The sequence below is a fragment of the Empidonax traillii genome, unplaced genomic scaffold (assembly GCF_003031625.1).
Source record: "Empidonax traillii isolate 1590-97213 ecotype Southwest subspecies unplaced genomic scaffold, ASM303162v1 scaffold882:size376633, whole genome shotgun sequence".
Classification (NCBI taxonomy): domain Eukaryota; kingdom Metazoa; phylum Chordata; class Aves; order Passeriformes; family Tyrannidae; genus Empidonax; species Empidonax traillii.
In genome coordinates this window covers 155,109-174,828 of record NW_020956075.1, presented here as the reverse complement: position 1 = coordinate 174,828, position 19,720 = coordinate 155,109, and the positions used below count along the sequence as shown (strand labels likewise).

The 19,720-nt window shown below is 50.1% G+C and overlaps 1 protein-coding gene across 1 annotated transcript; it reads right to left on the bottom strand.

The window, feature by feature from the left end:
• Window positions 1-13,694: 13,694 nt before the first annotated feature.
• FOXI3 (forkhead box I3) lies at window positions 13,695-17,086 on the bottom strand. Its single transcript, XM_027902506.1, has 2 exons — window positions 16,384-17,086; window positions 13,695-15,099 (listed from the first exon to the last, which is right to left on the bottom strand). Exons 1-2 carry the CDS (start codon window positions 17,084-17,086, stop codon window positions 14,510-14,512), a joined length of 1,293 nt encoding a protein of 430 aa, XP_027758307.1. The 3' UTR covers window positions 13,695-14,509.
• Between the last annotated feature and the right edge of the window lie 2,634 nt (window positions 17,087-19,720).

Genomic DNA, 19,720 nt, shown 5'->3' with positions numbered 1-19,720 from the left:
GAATTCTTACATTAATCAGTAGAAGTTCTGCTGAATTAAGGGATTGTCTCAGGTCTTCCTACACGGCAATACTGACTCGGCACAGGAATCAGAAAGGATTTAGAGGAAAGAGCCAGCAAAATCTCCTGAACCACAGGAGGAATGAACAGAAATCTGAAGTTTTAGTACCTTCTTTATGCTGTAGTTGGTCTTGTGTGCTTGTTGACTTCAGATGGCTTCAAAGGGGTTTGTCATAAGGGTCATCTGCTCGTGGGAGGCTTCTCTGTATAAGCTAATGGGGGAACTGAAAATTCCCACACAGATTGTGCGGCAAGATTGAGTGTCACGGATTGTGACCTTCTAGGAGCTCCAAAAAAGGATTTGGGGGCATATATTGGGATTCTGTTTACAGAAGCCAAATGTTGAACTCTTTCCTGAAAAACTCCTCAGGTGCTGCAGGAAAATGCTGTGTGAAAACTCCTGCTTTGCCTTTTGAGACACTGTGACCTGGACAGGGTTCACCACAGGCAGGCAGGGGAGGTCACACTTACTGTAACTCAGTTTTCCTTAGCATTGCCACCCAAATCAAAGAAGGAAGAACTTTGGGTTGGAAGGGACCACAGGACAGCTCTGGTCCAGCCTCCTGCTCCAGTCAGGCTCAGTGCTGAATCCAGACCATCTTATTCAGCATATCCAATGGGGCTGCAGGAAAATGGGAGAAGCACCCTGCAGTTAGGATCCAGTTCAGCTTTCTCTGAGAGCAAACCTCTCTCTCTTCCTGCCTTCCAGGCAGATACATTTTTTATTAAGGAGATGGCCTGACTCCAGAAGCGATAGGCGCTTGCCCTGAGGGTGCCAGAATTGCCCTGAACAGAACTTTTGGGACTGGGGTCTGATCTGGCACTGCTTTCCTGCTCTTCCAGCACAGACAGCTCTTCTCTGCAGCTTCCCTTGGAGCTCAGCAAAGAGCAGGAGGAAACACATTAATGTGATGGTTCCATCCAGCTTAGAAAAGCCAGTGCATGAAAAAAAGTTAGGTGGGAAAGACTGGTTTTGCTCCTGGGGTTGTGTTCCTGGGATCCACGTGAGGGAATAAGAAAAGCAACTCTGTGTATGTAAATCCTGCAGTGGAGGATCCCAATCCCCAAAAGGGTTAATGCAACCTCTCTTTTCCCCCAATAGCTTCATGGCCCCAACAACTTTCATTGTGAAATGGGTGCAGGTGTGGGCTATGCTTTGTTGATCACAATCCCTTTTGCAGAGGAAGCTTTGAATATGTTTGACATAATCAGCTCACAGCCTTTGCCCGCACTCTTTCATAAACAGGCCATTTTCACATCCTTTTCATGGGATCCGACAAGCGGAAAAATAATTAATGTTACCTCAGCCTAACAGTGACCCAGCTTTGATTCAAAAAGACGGCATGTTGCATAAACTAACCATTTAATTGAGTGATAGAAAAAGCCCACATGTATCAATTCTGCCTCCACGTATTATGATTACTGGGGCTTTGCAAGGATTGTGCTCCCTTGGTCATAAAGCAGAGCTTAAATTCAAGCCCATGAAGAGGTTTCAGCAGGACTGATTGAGCATGAGCTGGGGATTATCTGTATTTACAGTGGCAGGACATGGGAGCAGGGGAATATGTGGGTACCCAGCCATTGAGGCGCATGTTCAGGTTATATCCAGGTTGTGTCACATGTTCTTGTGTGATCTGACAGTGGCCAGATGTTATCCAGCCACAGGACATTTGGGATGTTGATGGCACCACACTGCCACCTTTCCATGACCTCAGAGCCAAAGCTAACTGGTACATACCACAGTTAGGACTACGCCTCATATGAACAGGACAGAGTCACCCTTGAGGTAACCCACCGAAAAAGAAATGTCCAAGATGAATCAGTTAAATTGAGATAGGGTCTCGAGGTGGCAGTGACTCCTCTAATGGCTTTGTGAGAGGCAGGTCCTGCTTGAATAACCTGATGTCCTTCTATGACAAGGTGACATGCTTAGGGAATGAGGAAAAGGCTGTGAATGCTGTCTACCTGGACTTTAGTAAAACCTTTGGCACCATTTCCCCTGGTGTTCTCCTGGACAAACTGGCTGCCTATGGTTTGGACGGGTGCACTGTTCACTGGGTGAAAAACTGGCTGCCTGTCTGGGCCCAGAGAGCGATGAGGAATGAAGTTACATCCAGCTGGTCACCAGTGGTGTTACCCAGGGCTCAGTTTTGGGGTCACTCCTGTTTAACATCTTTGTCGATGATCTGGACAAGGAGATCGAGTGTACCCTCAGTAAGTTTGCAGATCACACCAATCTGGGCAGGAGTGTTGATCTGCTGGAGGGCAGGAGGATCCCTCTGCAAAGGGACCTGGACAGGCTGGAGAGATGGGCTGAGACCAACGGGATGAGGTTCAACAAGGCAAAGTGCCAGGTGCTGCACTTGGGTCACAACAACCCCATGCAGAGCTCCAGGCTGGGGGAAGAGTGGCTGGAAAGCTGCCCAGGGAAGAGGACCTGGGGGTGCTGGTCAATAGTGGCTGAACATGAGCCAGGAGTGTGCCCAAGTGGCCAAGAAAGCCAATGGCATCCTGACCTGTATCAGTTGTTGAACACACCACCTTACATGGTCCCCGCCAGTAATTCCAATGCTAGCCCTTCTTGCTCACACAAGAATTTTCCCTTACAGTGTAGAGGGGAAATATTGTCCTTCCCCATAGTCTGAAAAGCCCCAATACAGCAGGCCAGAAAAGCACTTGGTGAGGCAAATAGATCAATACTCATGAAGCACATTACTGGGCTTTACCAGACGTCCCGATTTGCTGGTGCAAGGACTCCTGTGCTCAGTGTGGGTGCAGCAGAGGAGGGTGAAACAAAGGGTGACTTCGCAGCCACAGGCCCTCAGAAAGCTGATGGGGAGATGTGTCAGGTTGCTTGTCATTGAGGCCATGTCAAGTGCCTTCATGATAAGGCCATGTAGGAGCAGGTACAGAAACCACTCTTCCTCAGAAACCTTCAGTGTTCTCCCAGTGGGCCATTTTGTGTCTCTAGCAAATACTGGTTTTAAAATTATCATAAATATTGGAGATGCAGGAGCTGGGGAGCAACCATTGTACTTCAGCTGATTGCATTTTGTTTCATCCCTACTAACACAACCTTCTGTATTACACCCCCATCCTTTGACTCTTCACACCTCTAGGTATTGGTCACGTTTCTGGCTTGTCTGCTGTGCTATTCCCATTGAACCACCCTCCATCACTCTCTCTCGTAGCTATTTTGTTGAACTTCTCTGAATTTTTTTTTCAGAGCTGTCCATGTTTTTGCCACATCAAAGTATCCCAGTCCAACCTGCTGGGGAAGGAGGACCTGATCTCTGGGTGTTCACTGGTGGTGGTGATGGTACCTGTGGCCACAGGAGCCAAGATATGGTTCCTCCACTGGCCAGCTCACAGCCCATGAAACCACAGAGGAGGCCTCCACTGTGCTCCTCAAGAAGCCTGATGGCACTACAGGAACCAGACCTAGGACTGGTTGCTCCAGCTACCACACCTCAGATGGGACTGGGTGACCTCTTCATGCCTTGGGAACAGACATGACCTTTCCTGCCTTCCCTGCTATGCATACTGCCCATAAAGCCAGTCTGCACAGGCAGGGGTTTTTATTTCCCTGTTCTTCCATTTAAAATCTGAAATGTGAGGGTGGTGAGACGCTGGAACAGATTTCCTAGAGAAGTTGTGGATGTTCCATTCATGGAAGTGTTCAAGTCCAGGTTGGATGAGGCTTTGAGCCACCTGGTCTAGTGGAAGATGTCCCTGCCCATGGCAGGGAGTTGGAATTAGATGGTCTTTTAAAGTCCCTTCCAACCCAAACCATTCTGTGATTCCATGAACTGACCCCAGCAGAGACATGTCACGTAGAGAGCATCCCAGGCTTTGCTGCTTAATGTTCCCAGCCTACTCTCCTCTGAGCTGCTCTCTTCCCTCATCATGGGGCTGTTGCCCAGAAATACTCTGGGTGACCCAATTGCAGGAGAGTTGTGCTTTCCCTGAAGATTCCTGCAGTGGGACACCTTGCCTGGGTAGTCTGGGGTGTCCCTGTGAGGTCCTGGGGATGAGGGTATTAAAATGACCAGGCACAGAGATGGGCAGCAGAAAACAGGCCTGAAGTGTTGCTTCCACGTAGTGACACCCGAAAAGTTTTGCGAGGAAACCATTTAGTGTTTGTAGCAAAAAAAGCTCCACAGTGACACAGAGGAAGGAGTTGCTGAAATCCCAACGAGAGTACCAGCGACAGTCCTGCAGCCTCCCTGCCAGCTCGGGGAGTGCATGCTCCTCACACCTGAACCATCTTCATTAGTCCCTGACGCACACACACCTTCTCCAGGCACATCTCCCTTTTATATAATCAGTCACTGCATAATTGCCACTCATTTGTATTTGGGAAGTCAAAAGGCTGCAGCCTAGGATGATCTTCAGTGCCTAGTTCTCTGCCCTCATAGGAATAGAGACTACACGAGCAGCTCTGAGATGCTCCTTGAAGGGAGACACTCCTTAAAGGGAGCAGGGCAAAATCCTGGCTCTGGTGAAGTTTCGTCCTCATCTGGAACCAGAATATGCTTTGAGGCATGAACTGTGGAAAAGCAGGGCCATCACGTTCACCTTTATTTTGGAGGAGGCTACAGATTTCATACCCTGAGGGGATGGCAGCTTGCTCAAGGAGGGATCCTGCCAGCCCTACTTCCAACAGGTATTACCTTACTCTGCCTGTTCATTCCCGCAGAGCACGGATGGAGTAGGATGCTCTTCAAGATGAAGGTGTGCGTGGGGGGATCAGCCCTCAGTAGAAGAGTTTTCATGTGAAATAAGATTAAACATCCCTGCCACACCTCCACCTCCAGCAGTTTCGGCCTACACAAAAAAGAGGAACGTGCAGAGGAGCAGAGTGCAGGTACTGCTGTAACTTCTGGAAGGGTTTAGAGAGGAAAGAGAAAAAGAAAAGGAAAAGAAAAAGAAAAAGAAAAGAAAAGAAAAGAAAAGAAAAGAAAAGAAAAGAAAAGAAAAGAAAAGAAAAGAAAAGAAAAGAAAAGAAAAGAAAAGAAAAGAAAAGAAAAGAAAAGAAAAGAAAAGAAAAGAAAAGAAAGAAAAAATAAAAGGAAAGAGATATAGAAAGAGATGAGAAAGAAAAAGGAAAAGAAAAAGAAAAAGGAAAAGAAAAAAAAGAAAAAGAAAAAGAAAAAGAAAAAGAGAAAAAAAAGGAAAAGAATGTCCAGAGCTGAAAAGTAAATTTGGCTCTCTACTAACACCCATGGAGCTAATTGGATTTACTGCCTGAGTGCAGAAAAACTTGAAAAGATTATGGGAAGATAAAAAAATTTGGGATTAACACATACAGTACATTTCAATATAGGTAGTGGGACAATTAGAAATGTAGTTAAGATCTGGAAAAAACTTTGTGTGTCCACTCCTGATTTTTCTACCCCAGCCAGGTGCTGAAAACACAGTGCGAAAGAATGGTTTGGAGGGGTTCTTCCTCTTCCCCATTGAAAACCTTGAGGAGAGGGGAGGAAAACACAGAAGACTCTGTCCCCACTGGGTCCTGGAAAGGACAAAGCGATTTTCCCTTCACCTCCTTGGAGTGATGCCATTGGAAAGCCTGCACTGGGCAGAAGACAAACCTGCCTGAGTCCTTCCAGTGAAAGACAACTGGAACAACTCACCGGTTAGGGGAGCCCATGAGGGCTGTTCCTCTTCACTGCTTGGGTGGCATTTAACAATCAGAGCTATTGAATTCTATTTCTCAATGTCAGTCAGTCAACCTGGGCCCAGCGTGGCTCCCTGTGCTGCTTTCAGAGCAAATGAAGTTGTCTGTACTGTGAATAGCAGGATGCATCCAGGGGAATTTACATCAGAAGAGGGACTTGGCCTCATTCCTTCAACAATTAGAGAAACACAGTGGTTTCTCTAGGTGTTGGAGCAAAAGAGAAAAGACCTCTTCCATGGGCAGTGAAATGAATGAACGGTTCCTGATGAGTTTGTCTTGCTTGACCCCTCTCTCCCTCCACATGTCCCAAGGTGCAGCAGCATGGTCTGAAGGCCAGGCCTGATGGAGTCCAACTGTTTCCCTGGGGGAGACAATAATTAGGGCCTCGCTTACTTTCATCACACTTATAGTAGTGTGGAGAGGGAATTGATCCATCTAAAGCAGATCTGCCCTTCTCCATTTGCAGTAGAGATCTGGGGATCAATTTATCCATTCCTGAAGGAAACCTCAAAAAAAAAAAAAAAAAAAAAAAAAAAAAAAAAAAAAAAAAAAAAAAAAAAAAAAAAAAAAAAAAAAAAAAAAAAAAAAAAAAAACAACCCACACAACATCTCCTTCAGTTCAAAGGGAAGACAAGGGTGATTAGCTCAGGTTGTAGACTTCTGACATCTGTGCTGGAAACACCGTAAGTTGGTGAAACCAATCCCACTCTTAGAAGGAGCTGAGGAGTTTTGGTGAGGATTTGACAGCCTCGCGTGTAGGTGGGCAGGGAGGGCAGGATGCAGCTTGCAGGTAAAGCACTGGATTGTACGTGTCTGCAGGTGGGTGTCTATAAGTGAGTGAGGTGTCCAAGTCCTGTAAGTAGCAGGGGAAAGAGGCTCTGCGCAGTCAGAGGAGCTTAGGGAGTGAGTCACACTTGAATGTCTGACATGAAGTGAGCTGAGGCAATTCCTTTGCTACAAATAGATATGTTTTCCTAGACTTACTGAATCAGCACCTTCCAGTAGCTTAGAATCCAGTTGTGGTGACTTGGCCAGGAAAAGACCACTTCTGAGATCAGTTCAGGAGTCATCCCTTCTCCTGCTTCCAGCACTCTCCTTGTAGAAGCTCCGGGCATCACTTTCTTCTAGTGGAAAACACATTGCCAGTGGCAAGGAGGAAGCAAGCATTCCTGAATCAAAAACATCTCACCAAACCAGACATCAGAACCTCATCTGTCCACCAAAAACTGGGGGGAGGGGGGAACTTCCCCCACCCTCAGGACCAAGGAAAGTGGACACTCTCAGTGCACTGTAGCAGCTATGTGGAGGTGCACAAGTGCAAGCAGCACGTGTTCTGTGAGCAGCAAGGCTGGAGAGAACTCGAAATGGGTGGAATCAGATTGATATCACTCCTGAATGCAAAGATGATTGCACTTGGGGTAGAGAAGGGACCTGAACTGCTGTAATTAGATTATCAGATCTCCAGAGCAGGATTCAGCCCATAATGCATTTTTAACCCTTTGTTCTAAGATCGTGACACACAAACTGAACATTGCTACTACAAAACCTTGGCAGATTTGTAATGCAGGGAAATGGATCGCAAGTTTCTGATCACTGCAGCTCTCAGCTGCTGGTATTATTTATGGTAGATGTAGCACATTTCCAGTTGCCTTGTGGTTAAGAACAGGGCTTACACACTATGAAAATCCCTTGGGAGAGAACCAGTCCCTTGGATGTGCAGGTCACTTGTGGGGTTTGGAGGGAGGAAGATTAAATGCTGCAGGATTTCCTAGGCAGGACCAATGTTCCCCCAGCTGCACCCATGTCTCTGTGTAAAGCCACTACAGATAAGATTTGGGAAAGAAATGCTGGGATCTGTTGTGCTTTCCTGTAACAGCACCAAGGAAGGACGAGTTTGGAACCATGCCAGAGTGTTTCAGGCTGACTCAGCAGGGATGGTTTAGTGATGGAGGCATTTGAAAGCATGGATTTGACACCTAACTTTGCTACAGCACTGTGTGACCTTTAACAAATCACTTTCCCATGATGTTCCTTGACCCCTTGCAGTAAAACAGGGACAGCAACACTTCCTCGGTCATACTTGTCTATTTGGACTGTCCCCTTTCCAGGGCAGGGAATGAGGTTTCACACTGTGACAAGCAGCTGCTGTCTGGAATGAAACAGCATTCAGAGTTATGCTAAATGACTTAACATTCATGACATGCTCATTGCTCTGGTCTTCCCACTGCTCACATCTTCCCTGCCAGGGACAGTGAAAATAAACACTGTCCCTTGTTCCAATATAATAAACACATTCCCTGATTCCTTGAAGGGTATCCTTGGTTTTTGTCAGCTGTGCTGCCAAGGATTAGCAGCAAGTGTTGGAGAGGAAGAAGACACGAATTTTGTCTCCACCAAAGTATGACAGCTTTTATTATCTTTTGGCAATGCATATCCATGTTCAGTCACACACACTGCCGCCATTAGCTCACATGGGTTTTACATACAAGCAGGGACGAAATGATCCCTACTTTTCCCATGAGCTGAGAGCTCTGTCTGAAGAGACTGTGGTTTATTATCACTTCCTAACTTGTGTGAGAGCCACAAACTCACGTTGTCTTCCCTGGGGTGTATATCTGTTTCCCTGAACTTGAAGATGAGCTCTGCTCCAGTCAAGGGCCCTAATGAAGAAGCTTCACCAGTGCAAGGCCGGGGCATCCCTTCACAGCTCTCTCATGAGTGTTGCTCTCCTCTTGCACAGCAAAGGCTGTCCATCCTTCTGCCACTCAGACATCTGATGGTTTCGATGCAACCGATCAAATAATGATGCTCCATATCTGCAGATATCCATGCATTCCTGCCCTTGGGGAGGTCTAAAATCTTGACCTAAATTAGCTCTTCAGGCTTCCTTGGCATTGCATGGAGAAAAATAGGCACCTGCAGAGAGCACACTGCCTGGCCTAACTTAGCCAGCATTTTTTTTAGGGTGAGACCCAATGTCCTGAAGCACAGAGATCCCCAGGGTGCCTCCATCACCTCTAAGGTACCTTCTCCTCTGGTCTGCTTTGAATCTGTTGCCTGATTACTGGATGTCCATTGTCTGGACTAGAAGAACACTTACGTGAGTATAAACGTCATTTACACACACAAGCAACATAATTTGGCCCCATTTGAGTATCATTCCCACTGCTGAAGGAAGCCCAAGCTTGGTTGTGCTCCATGTTCACTTTGACTCCCTCAGTTGTTTTGGAGTTGAGGCACCAACCCCGCGTCTTCCAGGATCACTATTTGTGGTGGCCCTGAAGGGGCAGGTGAGATGTGGGTTCTGCCACCCTCCAAACCAGCCTGGGAGGGAAATGACACAGCTCAGCTCCACGATTTACTTTAATGAGACATAAAATCAGCACCCCTTGAAGGGTCCGGGGGCAGATTAACCATCAGTCCTGACCTGACTTGTCGCTGTTACTGCAAACGTGGATCGGCTGCATGGCGAGAGCTTTGCTTTGTCAATAAATCCCAGACACAATGGACTGCAGGAAAGGGAAAATGATCCCAGGAGCTGGGGTGGATGGGGGAGACAGCTTCCGCTCTCCTACGGCAGCCAATTGCCTGGATCAGGCCTACAATGTTTAATTCACAAACATGCAATCTTTAGCTCCTTTTACGTGTCCCCGGGCAGTCTCATAGACACCACCTGAAGTATATTAGAGCCTGGCTGATTATGGGTCTGCTCCAAAGCCCTCTGAAGTCAGTGGGAGTCTTTCCCCTGACTTCACTGTGTTTGGGGCAGGCCCTGGATGAATATCCCTCAGGTTAGACAGTTTAATCATCCATTCAGCAGTACACAAAGCAGATCACATACACTTTTAGCCTGCATTGTATGGTGTTATGAAACGAGAAGATTATTTGATATGATTCAGAGATAGCTCCAGTATAAGGTAAAAAAAAAAATAACAGCTTTGATGTTCAACATTACACTTCAGTTATTCCTTGAGGGGCATTTTCTCGTCACCTTACCCAGGTGAATATTGCTCTTACTAATTTGGTCAAAAACATTCCAACAACCTTCTTTTTAATGTTGGGGGGGGGGGGGGAGCAGGGGCAGAAATTCTGCTCGATGGAGATTTGTGACGAAAAGAAAGAAAAATAAAAGGTCAGTGCATGTTTTCCTTCTTTTGACAATCAGAAAAAAAAAAAGAGAAAAAATTAGTTTTGAATGGATTTTATAACAGGACTTGTCTTCTTTTTTATTTTTTTTTTTTTTTCCCCCAGAGAAACAACAATTTCCCAACAACTGTAGTCTCCATGTGGCACAGTTATTTCTAGCTGAGGCATCAACCATCCATGTGCTATCAACAGGCCTGATTCTCATCTTGACCCTCTTGGGTCAAGCTATAAAATGAGTCTTTGTCCCTCTTATTTTATTTTCTATAAGAACAAGACTGGCAGGACCACCTTCCATGAACAAGGTGGGTAAAATTTAGGTACATCTCACCCTAAAGCAGGCCTTGTGGAGCCTTATCTCAAGAAGCCTGATGAAGATTTTTCTATCATCTCTAGATATACAAAGAGGGCAAAGGCAGGATACCTGTAGTTTCCTTGAACACTGGTGCATCATTTGAACTATTCCTAGAGATTTCAGGAAAAAATCGCCCTCAATCAGTACTAAAAAAAAATAAAAGAAAAAAAAAAGAAATAAATCCTTCTGTACAGGCACAACACACAGTGGCCAAATTCCATGGACTTTGTGAGCGACAGGGCAAATCAAAGCCTCCTCCTTCAGAGGAGAAGCAAACCACAACCCATGGCCAGTGGCAGTAATTGAAGCCCCATTTCTAGGAGAGTTGGCGGGGGATGAATCCCAGCGCGGGTGGCTCTGTTCTGCCTCTCGAATCCCCTCCCACCGCCTCGCAATACCCTCGGTGCTGCTGGGGGTGGGGGGTTTAACTCTACTGGCACGAGAGTTTCCTTTGTTGGGTCTCCTCTAGGGGACTGGGCTGATCCAGCTGTACTGGCAAAGCCTTTGTACTGCGGAGCAGCTCAAGTGCAGACCTGCAGCGGGTGCCTGCCCGAACCTCTGCTGGCAGGTCGATAAGGCCAGCGCCGAGCAAAGTTAAACGACCCCGCTCTGGAGAAGTGCCACACGTAGGAGCCAGCAAGCACCTGTGTTACTGATCCAGCGCATCTCTTGAAATGCCTCTGGACTGCACCTCTTTTCAAGCAGGGAATGTCTTTCCTTAGGAGTTGTGTGTGCTGGAAGGGCCACAGCCCCTGGCTGGGGGTGTTTCTGCGCAGGGCACGGGCACCAGGCAGCTGTGCTCGGGTACCAGGCAGCTGTGCTCGCAGTCATCAGCACAACCACTGGAGCACCACAGTCCTGCCCAGGTGGGGTGGCATCTCTCTGGATGCCTAGAAAGATTGGAGAGACCAAGCAAAGATGAGCCTTCCTGAGATGCTCGGTGTTAGTGGGCTCTCAGCTAACCCTTGTGAGGTCACTGCTTCCCTAGAGCCTGTTAAGTTCTGTGAAGAACATATTTTACAGGGTGATTCCAAAGGCTGCCAGAGCAGAGAGGATGAAGGCCTGAAGTTTGCAGCCTCTCTCTAAGGGAAGGACAATTCTCAGATGACTTCCCTAGGAGCAGGTTATGCCCTAGGCTTCTGGGCCATTACCTGACCCAGCCTGGGAAGAGGCTCATTGTCATGGAGAACTGCCCATCCCAGGCATGGCCTTGGCATTTAGAGGGGAGTGGGGGCTCTCAGAGTGGGACAGCAGGCTAATTGCCTTTGTCTTTCACCTCCTTCAATCGGGCAATCTCAGCAAATCCCTAAGCCCATGACAAAAGCCCTGCTACTTTTAAGTGCCTTTCATTAAACTCAATCCTCTTGCCCTCCCTCTCCCAGATTTGCTAAAAAAAAAAAAAAAAAAGAGTCTCTTTTAATGACAAAAGGAAACCTAAAAGGCTGCCATTAGCTCCTTCACTTGGTTCTTCTCTGCAGACTAGGTGTCTATTTGCTGAAATCTACTCTGGAGTGTCCCTTGGGCAGGTATTTTACCCTGAGCACACCAATGGTGGTTCCTCAGCAGGAGGGGTCACAGGCCCTGGCTCCAGCTAAGGGAGGAAGGAGCGGGATTTGGTGCTAATGGCTGGACCGGTGCACTGGAGACAGTCAGACCTGACAAGACCTCCCTGGAGCCCACCACCATCCCTCAGGAGCGGGGCTGGAGCACTGACTCCAACCGATGCGGCACAAGGTGCACTGAGCCACAGGATTTTTGCTGAGAACATTCTGCCAGGTGCAGGCCACAGAGCAACACAAAAAACTTGCCAGATTCGGGATCCTCGGGAGCAAATGTTGATGGATAATGCCTGCAGAAACATACAGCTGATGGAAGTGGCAGAGGGTTAATGCTGAAACAAATCTGGGTGGAAGAAACATGAGCTGGACACATATGAGTGTCCCGTGTTGGTCCAGGGCTTACTAAGGTCTGACAGGAGGCTGGCAGAGTGGGGAAGGGGTGAAATGGTCACTTAGATATGTGAGTATGCAGTTCCTGGGCTTACTTTAGGACTGGCTCTAAATCTTTTGTAGGTATAGGGAATCCCTCCACTGCTTTTAGATCAAACTCAGCAGTCCAAAATCCAAATAAAGCCACTCCACACCTGATGGGATTAAACTCAAGCACAACAAGATTGACCACCTTGTCTTTTTTCCTAGTGGTAATCTGTCCTTTCCCTCCCATTACCACTACCACTGCATCACCTGAGACAAAATTAAAATCAAGAGGAATTACCCCTAAAGCCAGGAAGATGGTATCTGTGCTGGGAGGGTGTGAGGGAGGGGGAGACGAGGCAGGAGTTGCCACCCACCCACTGGTCTCAGCGATTGCACAAGTGGCGGTCGGTCAGCCAGTGCTGGGGCAAGTACTTGGTCCCGATCCCAAACACATGGAAGTCATCTGATGTTTCATCATGGCTTCATTATGAAGAGTTGGTCTTGCATCACTGCCCTGTATGTTATGCAGGTAGCCAGTGAAGAGGTGCTGCCAACTATTTTGTTTTCTGAATAGCCTGCAGGGATGGCCTTACATCACTGGCAGATGCTTGAATGTTAAACAGCTGCAATTTCATGCTTAACTTCATTATTGATGCTGCATTCCTCATGAAGACACTTATATTTATGCCCTAACCACACACAGCCCCCAACAAACAGCTTATGCAAAACGGTAAGAATTAGGGGTTGATTGTTTAGCATAATGGCTACTTGAGGATGGATTCTCCTTTCCCAGCAGCGGGGAACCAGGCAGGATTCTCTGAAGTGCTGCCTGGCCCGCTAGCTGACTGGTCCCACCTCCTCAGTAGCTGACTGGTCCCACCTCCTCACTAGCCCACAGTGCAAGCAGGTGCAATCCCATTAGAAAAACTGATTTGCAAAACGGACTGAGCCAACAGCCAAGCTCAGACCTCGCACCTCCTGCTAGCTGGCACCACGCTGGAACCAGCCCCACTGCTTTTATTTTTGCAAGCTTTTATTTTTTTTTTTTTTTTACCAAACCGGGCTGAAAAAGGGCAGTTGCAATTCAGAAAGCTGACAAAAACAAACAAACAAAAAAGCCAAGAGTGCCCACTCTGCACAGAGAGACTCCAAGAGGCTGCAAAACAGCTCAGATGTGTCTCCTGATCTGATATCCCAGATCAGATATTTTTCTGTTTTACTGGCGCAGATAAAATTGTTCATAAACCTTTGCACCTTTTATCCCAAACCACGTGAAAGAAAAACCTGTCTCCCACAGAGTTTTAAAATACCTCAAACATACTGAGGAACAACCAGGCCAATATCTAACAATTGTTAACATTTTATTCCCAACAGCTCTTCAGCCTGAAAAGTTTCATTAATACACTAACGAACAAAAACAAAACCAACAAAAATTTCAAAACAAATAAACAAACAACAACAACAACAACAAAAAAGGGAAACGAAGTAAAATAAACTTTAACAAAGTTTAAAACACATTATAAATAAGTACAGCTCCAGAGCATAATTTACAAATATAAAACCACATAGAAACGTATGTACAGAAGAGTTACATTACGTACAAATGTATAAAAATACCCCAGTGTTTATTCTTGTGCTAAAGCTGCATGGCTAGAGTTATCTTTGGTACTAAGCTCAGGGAAAAGGGTTGTTTTACAAGACACGGCCCCGCTGCACAATACGCCATGCACAGGAAGACCCTCCGTGAGTCAGAGAAGGTTTTGGGTGGGTTGTTTACTCAGAGTATCCCCCCGTGCATTGCATATTGCAGGAGCAGGGCAGAAGCAAGGGCTTACAGAGGCAACTGCTGGCAGAAGAGTTTTTTTAATACATTGTACAAGGCACTTCATAAGAAATCTCTTCATTTTCTTTTTCCTGTTCTCTTCTAAGACTCACTGGATGTCTACACTTGGCTCTTGCCGATACTGCTTTATAGTTATAGTTTTTAAACTTCTTGTTCTACGTTCAGGATTAGAAACCTCTGAAAACATTAATTCAGTCCACGCCTGCAGAATTTAGATGGCAAACCACCTAAACCACCTAACATCTTCCAGGATGGGGAAAAGACTTTGCATCTGCCTTCTGCTGGTGTTTAAGGGGTGTTCGTATTTTGAAAGGTGAGAAGATCCGTCTTCCTGGGAGAACTCCCGGGAAGTGTCCACATTGAAATGCTGTTCGCAATAAGCGTACGGTCCCTCTGTGCTGCCAGGTACTCCTGCAACTGCCATTCCCTTTGCAGCCCGACTGCCCCAGCACCCTACACCTCGGTTCCATCCCGCGTGTAGATGAGGCTGTTCACCGTGAAGTTGTAGTAGTGGTTGTACTGGGCTCCCTGGCTGCTGCTGCTGGGATGGAAGGAGCTGTAGTAGGCGGGGGAAGGTCCCGCAACCCGCTGCAGCTGGTCTGGTGAAGGCACCTCCTGAGAAGAGCTGCTGGAAGGGGTGAAAGTGCCGCTGCTCAGCTGTCCAGCAGAGAAGTTCCTGTGATGCAGGTCACTGCTGAGGCCCCCCGTCAGCCGGCTGCCTCCGCTGCTCAGGGAGCTCATGCCGCTGAAGAAGGTGCTGAGGCAGCTGGGGGTGGATGAAATGATACTGGAGGGAGAGGAGCTTTTCGGATGGTCCCTGGCAGAAGGTGAGGGGTCCAGCTCTGGGGGTGGGCTGTTTCCACATGGTTTGCCCGTGGCTGGGATGGGTCGCTCTTCCTCGGTCTTCAGGCCCCCCAGAGAGGAGGCCGCTGATGCGGTGGCGGGGGCGTTGGGCTCAGAGCGCCGCTTGCGCTTGCGACGGAAGTTCCCGTTGTCAAACATCTTCTCACAGTTGGGATCTAAGGTCCAGTAGTTTCCCTTCCCTGGTGGAAAACAGGAGACACAAGAGAGAAAGTCAGCTTCTGTGACAGCGAGCCCCACTGCTGACAGATAAGCAGCACCCCTGTCTTGTCCAACTGGCACAGACCCCACATCTCTCCTACACCTGTTTCTCATCTCTGTTATGCATCCAGTGTATGGATCCAAAACCTGTCTCCAGGACATCGCCACCTCCATCCCTTCAATGCTCAAGTGAACCTTAAGGCCACACGGAGGAGCATAAACCTCCAGGGGGAATCTGCACCTCTACCTCAGACTTGGCTAAAGGAAGCAAGAAGTAGGGTTCCCCTTGGTCTGGCTGCCTCACAGAAGCTGGGGCACTTGCTGCCATCTCAGCAGTGAGTGACAAGGCAGTGTCCCTGCCATGGCTCTTCTCAGGAAGGCTGATGGAAAGCCAGGCTGGCACACTCCGGCACTCTGAGGGGACAGCAGGACAGCAGCACTGAGCAGTGGGGGTCGCAGACAAGCTGCCTCACGCACAAGAATTGGTGTGAGGTGCTGTGGTGGCATCAGCTGTCCCCATGCGCCTCCTGCCCACGGCCGGGATGGGCGCAGTGACCCCACAAGGTCCCGAGCGGGTCCCACCCGGCCCGTCCCCGCCCCGCCGGGCCGGACCAGCGCTGTCCGGGCGCGCCCCCGCCCACTCCCGGGCACCGGCTGTGCCCCGGGGCCGGGCCGGACAGCGGCGGGCAGGGAGGGGAGCCGTGAATCACGGCCCAAGGAGCCGGGCCTTGCACAACCCGAGCTGCTCGGGGAGGGGGCGAGGGCTGCGGCCAGCCGGCCCCCGCCTACACCTCCCGCGGGGCAGCGCCGGGCCGGGCTGGAGCGAAGGGGGACGGTCACCTCACAGCGCCCGGGTGAGGGGACGGGGGAGCCCAGTCTCCTCCTTGGCGGCCCCGAGGGAAGGCGGTCTCATCACAACACCGAGCCCCGGGAGACAAGGGAACGCGGGATCCTCAAAGTGCCCGACGAGAGGGGGGACGGAGGAGCGCGGCTTCCTCTCAGCGCCGGGCTCCGACGGGAGGGGGGAGCCCCATCTCCTTACAGTGCCCGACTTGAGGAGGCTGTGGAGTCCGGTCTCCTCTCAGCGCCCGGCCCCGAGGGTACGGGGAAGAGCGATCTCCTCACTGCGCCCGACTAGCGGGGACAAGGGACCCGCCGGCCACGGGGACCACTGCCACCCCCTCTGTTCACGGCGGTGCCGGCGCCTCCTGCGCTCCCTGCCCCCGCTGCCCCCGCCAGCCCTCCCGTCCCGCGCGGGACCTCACCGGGGTCGTCCTCGTCGCGGGGCACCTTTCGGAAGCAGTCGTTGAGGCTGAGGTTGTGGCGGATGCTGTTCTGCCACCCGGCCTTGCTGCGCTTGTAGAAGGGGAAGTTCTCGGCCACGTACTGATAGATGTGGCTGAGGGTGAGCTTCCTCTCGGGCGCGCTCTGGATGGCCATGGCGATCAGCGCCGAGTACGAGTAGGGCGGCCGCACCAGCTTCAGCAGCTCCTCCTGGCTGGCCAGGCTCAGCCAGCTCAGCTCCGCGCCGCCCGTCGAAGGCGACCCGGGGGCCGGGGGCGAGCCGACGAGCTGCCCGCCCCGGGAGCAGCCGTACGAGGCGGGCGGCAGGAAAGGCGCGGCGGCGGCGGCGGCGGCGGCGCCGGGCGGGCCCTGCAGGTAGGGCGCGGGGCTGTTCATGCCCCACAGGTACCCGGCGTTGGCGGGCGCCCCGTAGTCCCCCAGCGCGTACCCGCCCGCCCGCTGCCCCGACGAGGCGGCGGCGGCGGCAGCGGCGGCGGCAGCCGCGGCGGCGGCAGCGGCGGCGCCGGGCGGGTGCAGGCTGGACTGGGGGTAGACGCTGAAGTTCTCGCTGCAGTACACCGCCATGTCGGGGGCTTCCTGCGCGCTGCGGGGCTGCGGGGGCGCGGGGGTGGCCGCCGGCGCCGAGGCTCTGGGCTGCGCCTGCTGCAACTCACCAGCGCTCATAATCCCTGGCCATGCAGGGCGGCCGGCGCTCCCCCTCCCCACAGCTCCCGTCCTTCTGCCGGCGACAACGCCCCCCCCCCGCCCCGCAGCCCTGGTGGCCTCAGACCAAAAAACTCCCGGGGGGCTGCGGCGCGGAGCCCTTATAGGCGCTGCCGTGCGCCCGGACTCCCCGCCCGGGGCCGGGGCCGGGGCTGGGCGGGCGGGCGGCGGCGCGCAGGGAGCAGCCAGTAGCGCTGCTTGGCGGCGGGGAGGGGGGCGGAGGGGGGCAAGGCCGGGCCCCGAGAGCCGCGATGGGGGAGGGACCGGCGGGGGAGCTGCGGGAGGCGCCAGGGATTTGGCTCCCGGCAGCGCGGGGGCAGCATCCCCGAGCCGGACCCACCCCCCGGGCTGTGCTCGTTCCCCCCCCTCCGTCCAAGTCCTGGGGGTCTCCCCGCTCTGCCCGGCCGACCCCGGCTTCTTCCACCCCCTCTACGATCTGCCCCGGCTCTCTGGGATGCGATCCCCCTTTCCCATGGATGCGATGGTCCCCGATCCCTTCGGCCCCGACGTTGAGGTCGGAGAGGAGTGAGCATCGCTGCGGTTCCCACGACGGGAGCGTGAAACTCGCTTAGGTTCTGTTCCTGAGTTGTAACTTTACCGCTCCTCTCTCAGCAGCCGGGACCGAGATCTCAGTTCTTAAGCTTTGGATAAAGAATTGCTTTTGGATAAGGAATTGCCCGAAATTAAACAAACAAACAGCACCAGCGTGTTCGCTCGCACCGCAGGCGGAACGGGCTGGCGGGCACAGGGCGAGATTTAGCGAATAAAAGTTGATTTTCACCTTACTCAGGGCAGCCTTAGCTACAGTGCATCCCTTTACAGAGAAGAAGCTATCGGTGTTCACAACAATCCCGACACCCGGGATATATAAAGGGACCGGCTCTGGCAAATCCTCTGGTCCGGGGCAAAGCACACGTGTAACAACAAAAATACTCAGTGGTGCGGGAGGATTTAGAGAGCCTTTGTCGGTCGTTTACCAGATACATGAGATGTACATCTCATCCCCGCATCTTAAATGGGGTTGTTATTCCGTTTTCTGCTGGTAAAAATGCCTAAAAATGCCCTTTCCAGGTACATATGCGAAGTGTTTTCTGCAAGCACCGGACGTCAGGATTTGGGGGAGAGAGAAGCTTTGGGGAAAAGTTTTTGCGTTTTATGTCTTCAATGAAATGGTTGTAAACGCACTTGTAAATCAGTGCAGCTAAATCGGGGCAGCTTTCCCGGGCTGCCTCCAATCCCAAAATTTCATCCCTGGTGTGATCTAAGCAGCGATATAATACCTGAAGGATTTTCAACTTCGTATTTCGTTTTAAAACAAGTGAACAAACATTTTGGATACAGAGAATCACCTAAAAGTGTTTGAGTTAAAGAATTACGATTTGGGGTTTTCTCCCTTCATCATAAGGGAGTTGGGTTTTTTGTTGTTGTTCTTTTTTTCTCCATTTTTTAAATATTTTTGTTTATTTTTGTTTTGTGTTTTTTTTTCCTGTTGTTATTTTGTTTCTTTCACTGTTGCGTTTGCTGATATTATTTTGCATCCTTTGGGGAAAGAGCTTCCCGTTTGTATTTGGATAGCCAGAACGGCAGGAGAACAGTTTACATTACGTTTTGCAAGGTGCCTTTTCCCCTTTCAAGCTTCCTTGCCTTTACGATTTATAACAGCTCCGCATCTCTTTAGAGCAGGGTCGCACTGGAAAACGCTGGTTTGAAGCCTGACCGGACAACAGGCATCTACACCAAGCAGTTTATGGGGAAATCCCAGCTAGAAAGGACATTTATAGGACAAGAAAGATTTTTAAAAAGCAACTTCCTTCTGTGTTTGAAGAGTTAAGCCGAAAATATTATTCTCTAAAATTGTAACAAATCTGTGTTTATCCGTTTGGTCAAAACCCCCGCGATCGTCGCAGGAGGATGAGGAGCAGTCAGTGGTATCGCCGTATCGCTCGAAATTGAGGTTTTTGCTCCAGGGACTTGATGTTTTTGGGCAAGGGCAGAGCCATCTAGAGGAATAGCCCGGCTACGGCGAGGCAGGAAAGGCAGTTTCCCTCACAGGCATGGTGTGCTGCCTTCGAGTTTTCCTTACTTGATTTCTCTGCTTCCAACAAAGGAAACGGGTGAGAAAAATAATGCTGAATTAGCTCTAATAACAGTACGTGTCCTCAGAAAACTCCAGCTTGCTTTACCAAATAGTAAGGAATGTGAAACAAAAATAGCTTCAGAAAGGTTATTACATAGCTGGGATGGCACGGATATGCAAACCAACACTTAATTTAAAGAGCGGAGAGAATAAAGGCTTTGATGGCGTGACGGCTGTAAAACCATTTAATTTTCTTAATGCATTTATCCTGCAAGTAGCGTGCAGTGTTGCCTCGAAACATCGTCAGCTCTCAGTACAGACCTGTTGCTGTTCCCTTCTGCCAAGGCACGAGGAGAGCATGAAGAGATCCAGCACTCTGCCTCTCTGCTTTCTAAATGCTGCTTTTTTTTTTTTTTCCAGAGAGCTCTGGGAGACATTTGCCTTGGAGAAACTCACCGAGTAGCTGGCAAAAGATGCTGAAACACTAAACTGAAATGGGTTTCAAGGTAAGAGTCTGA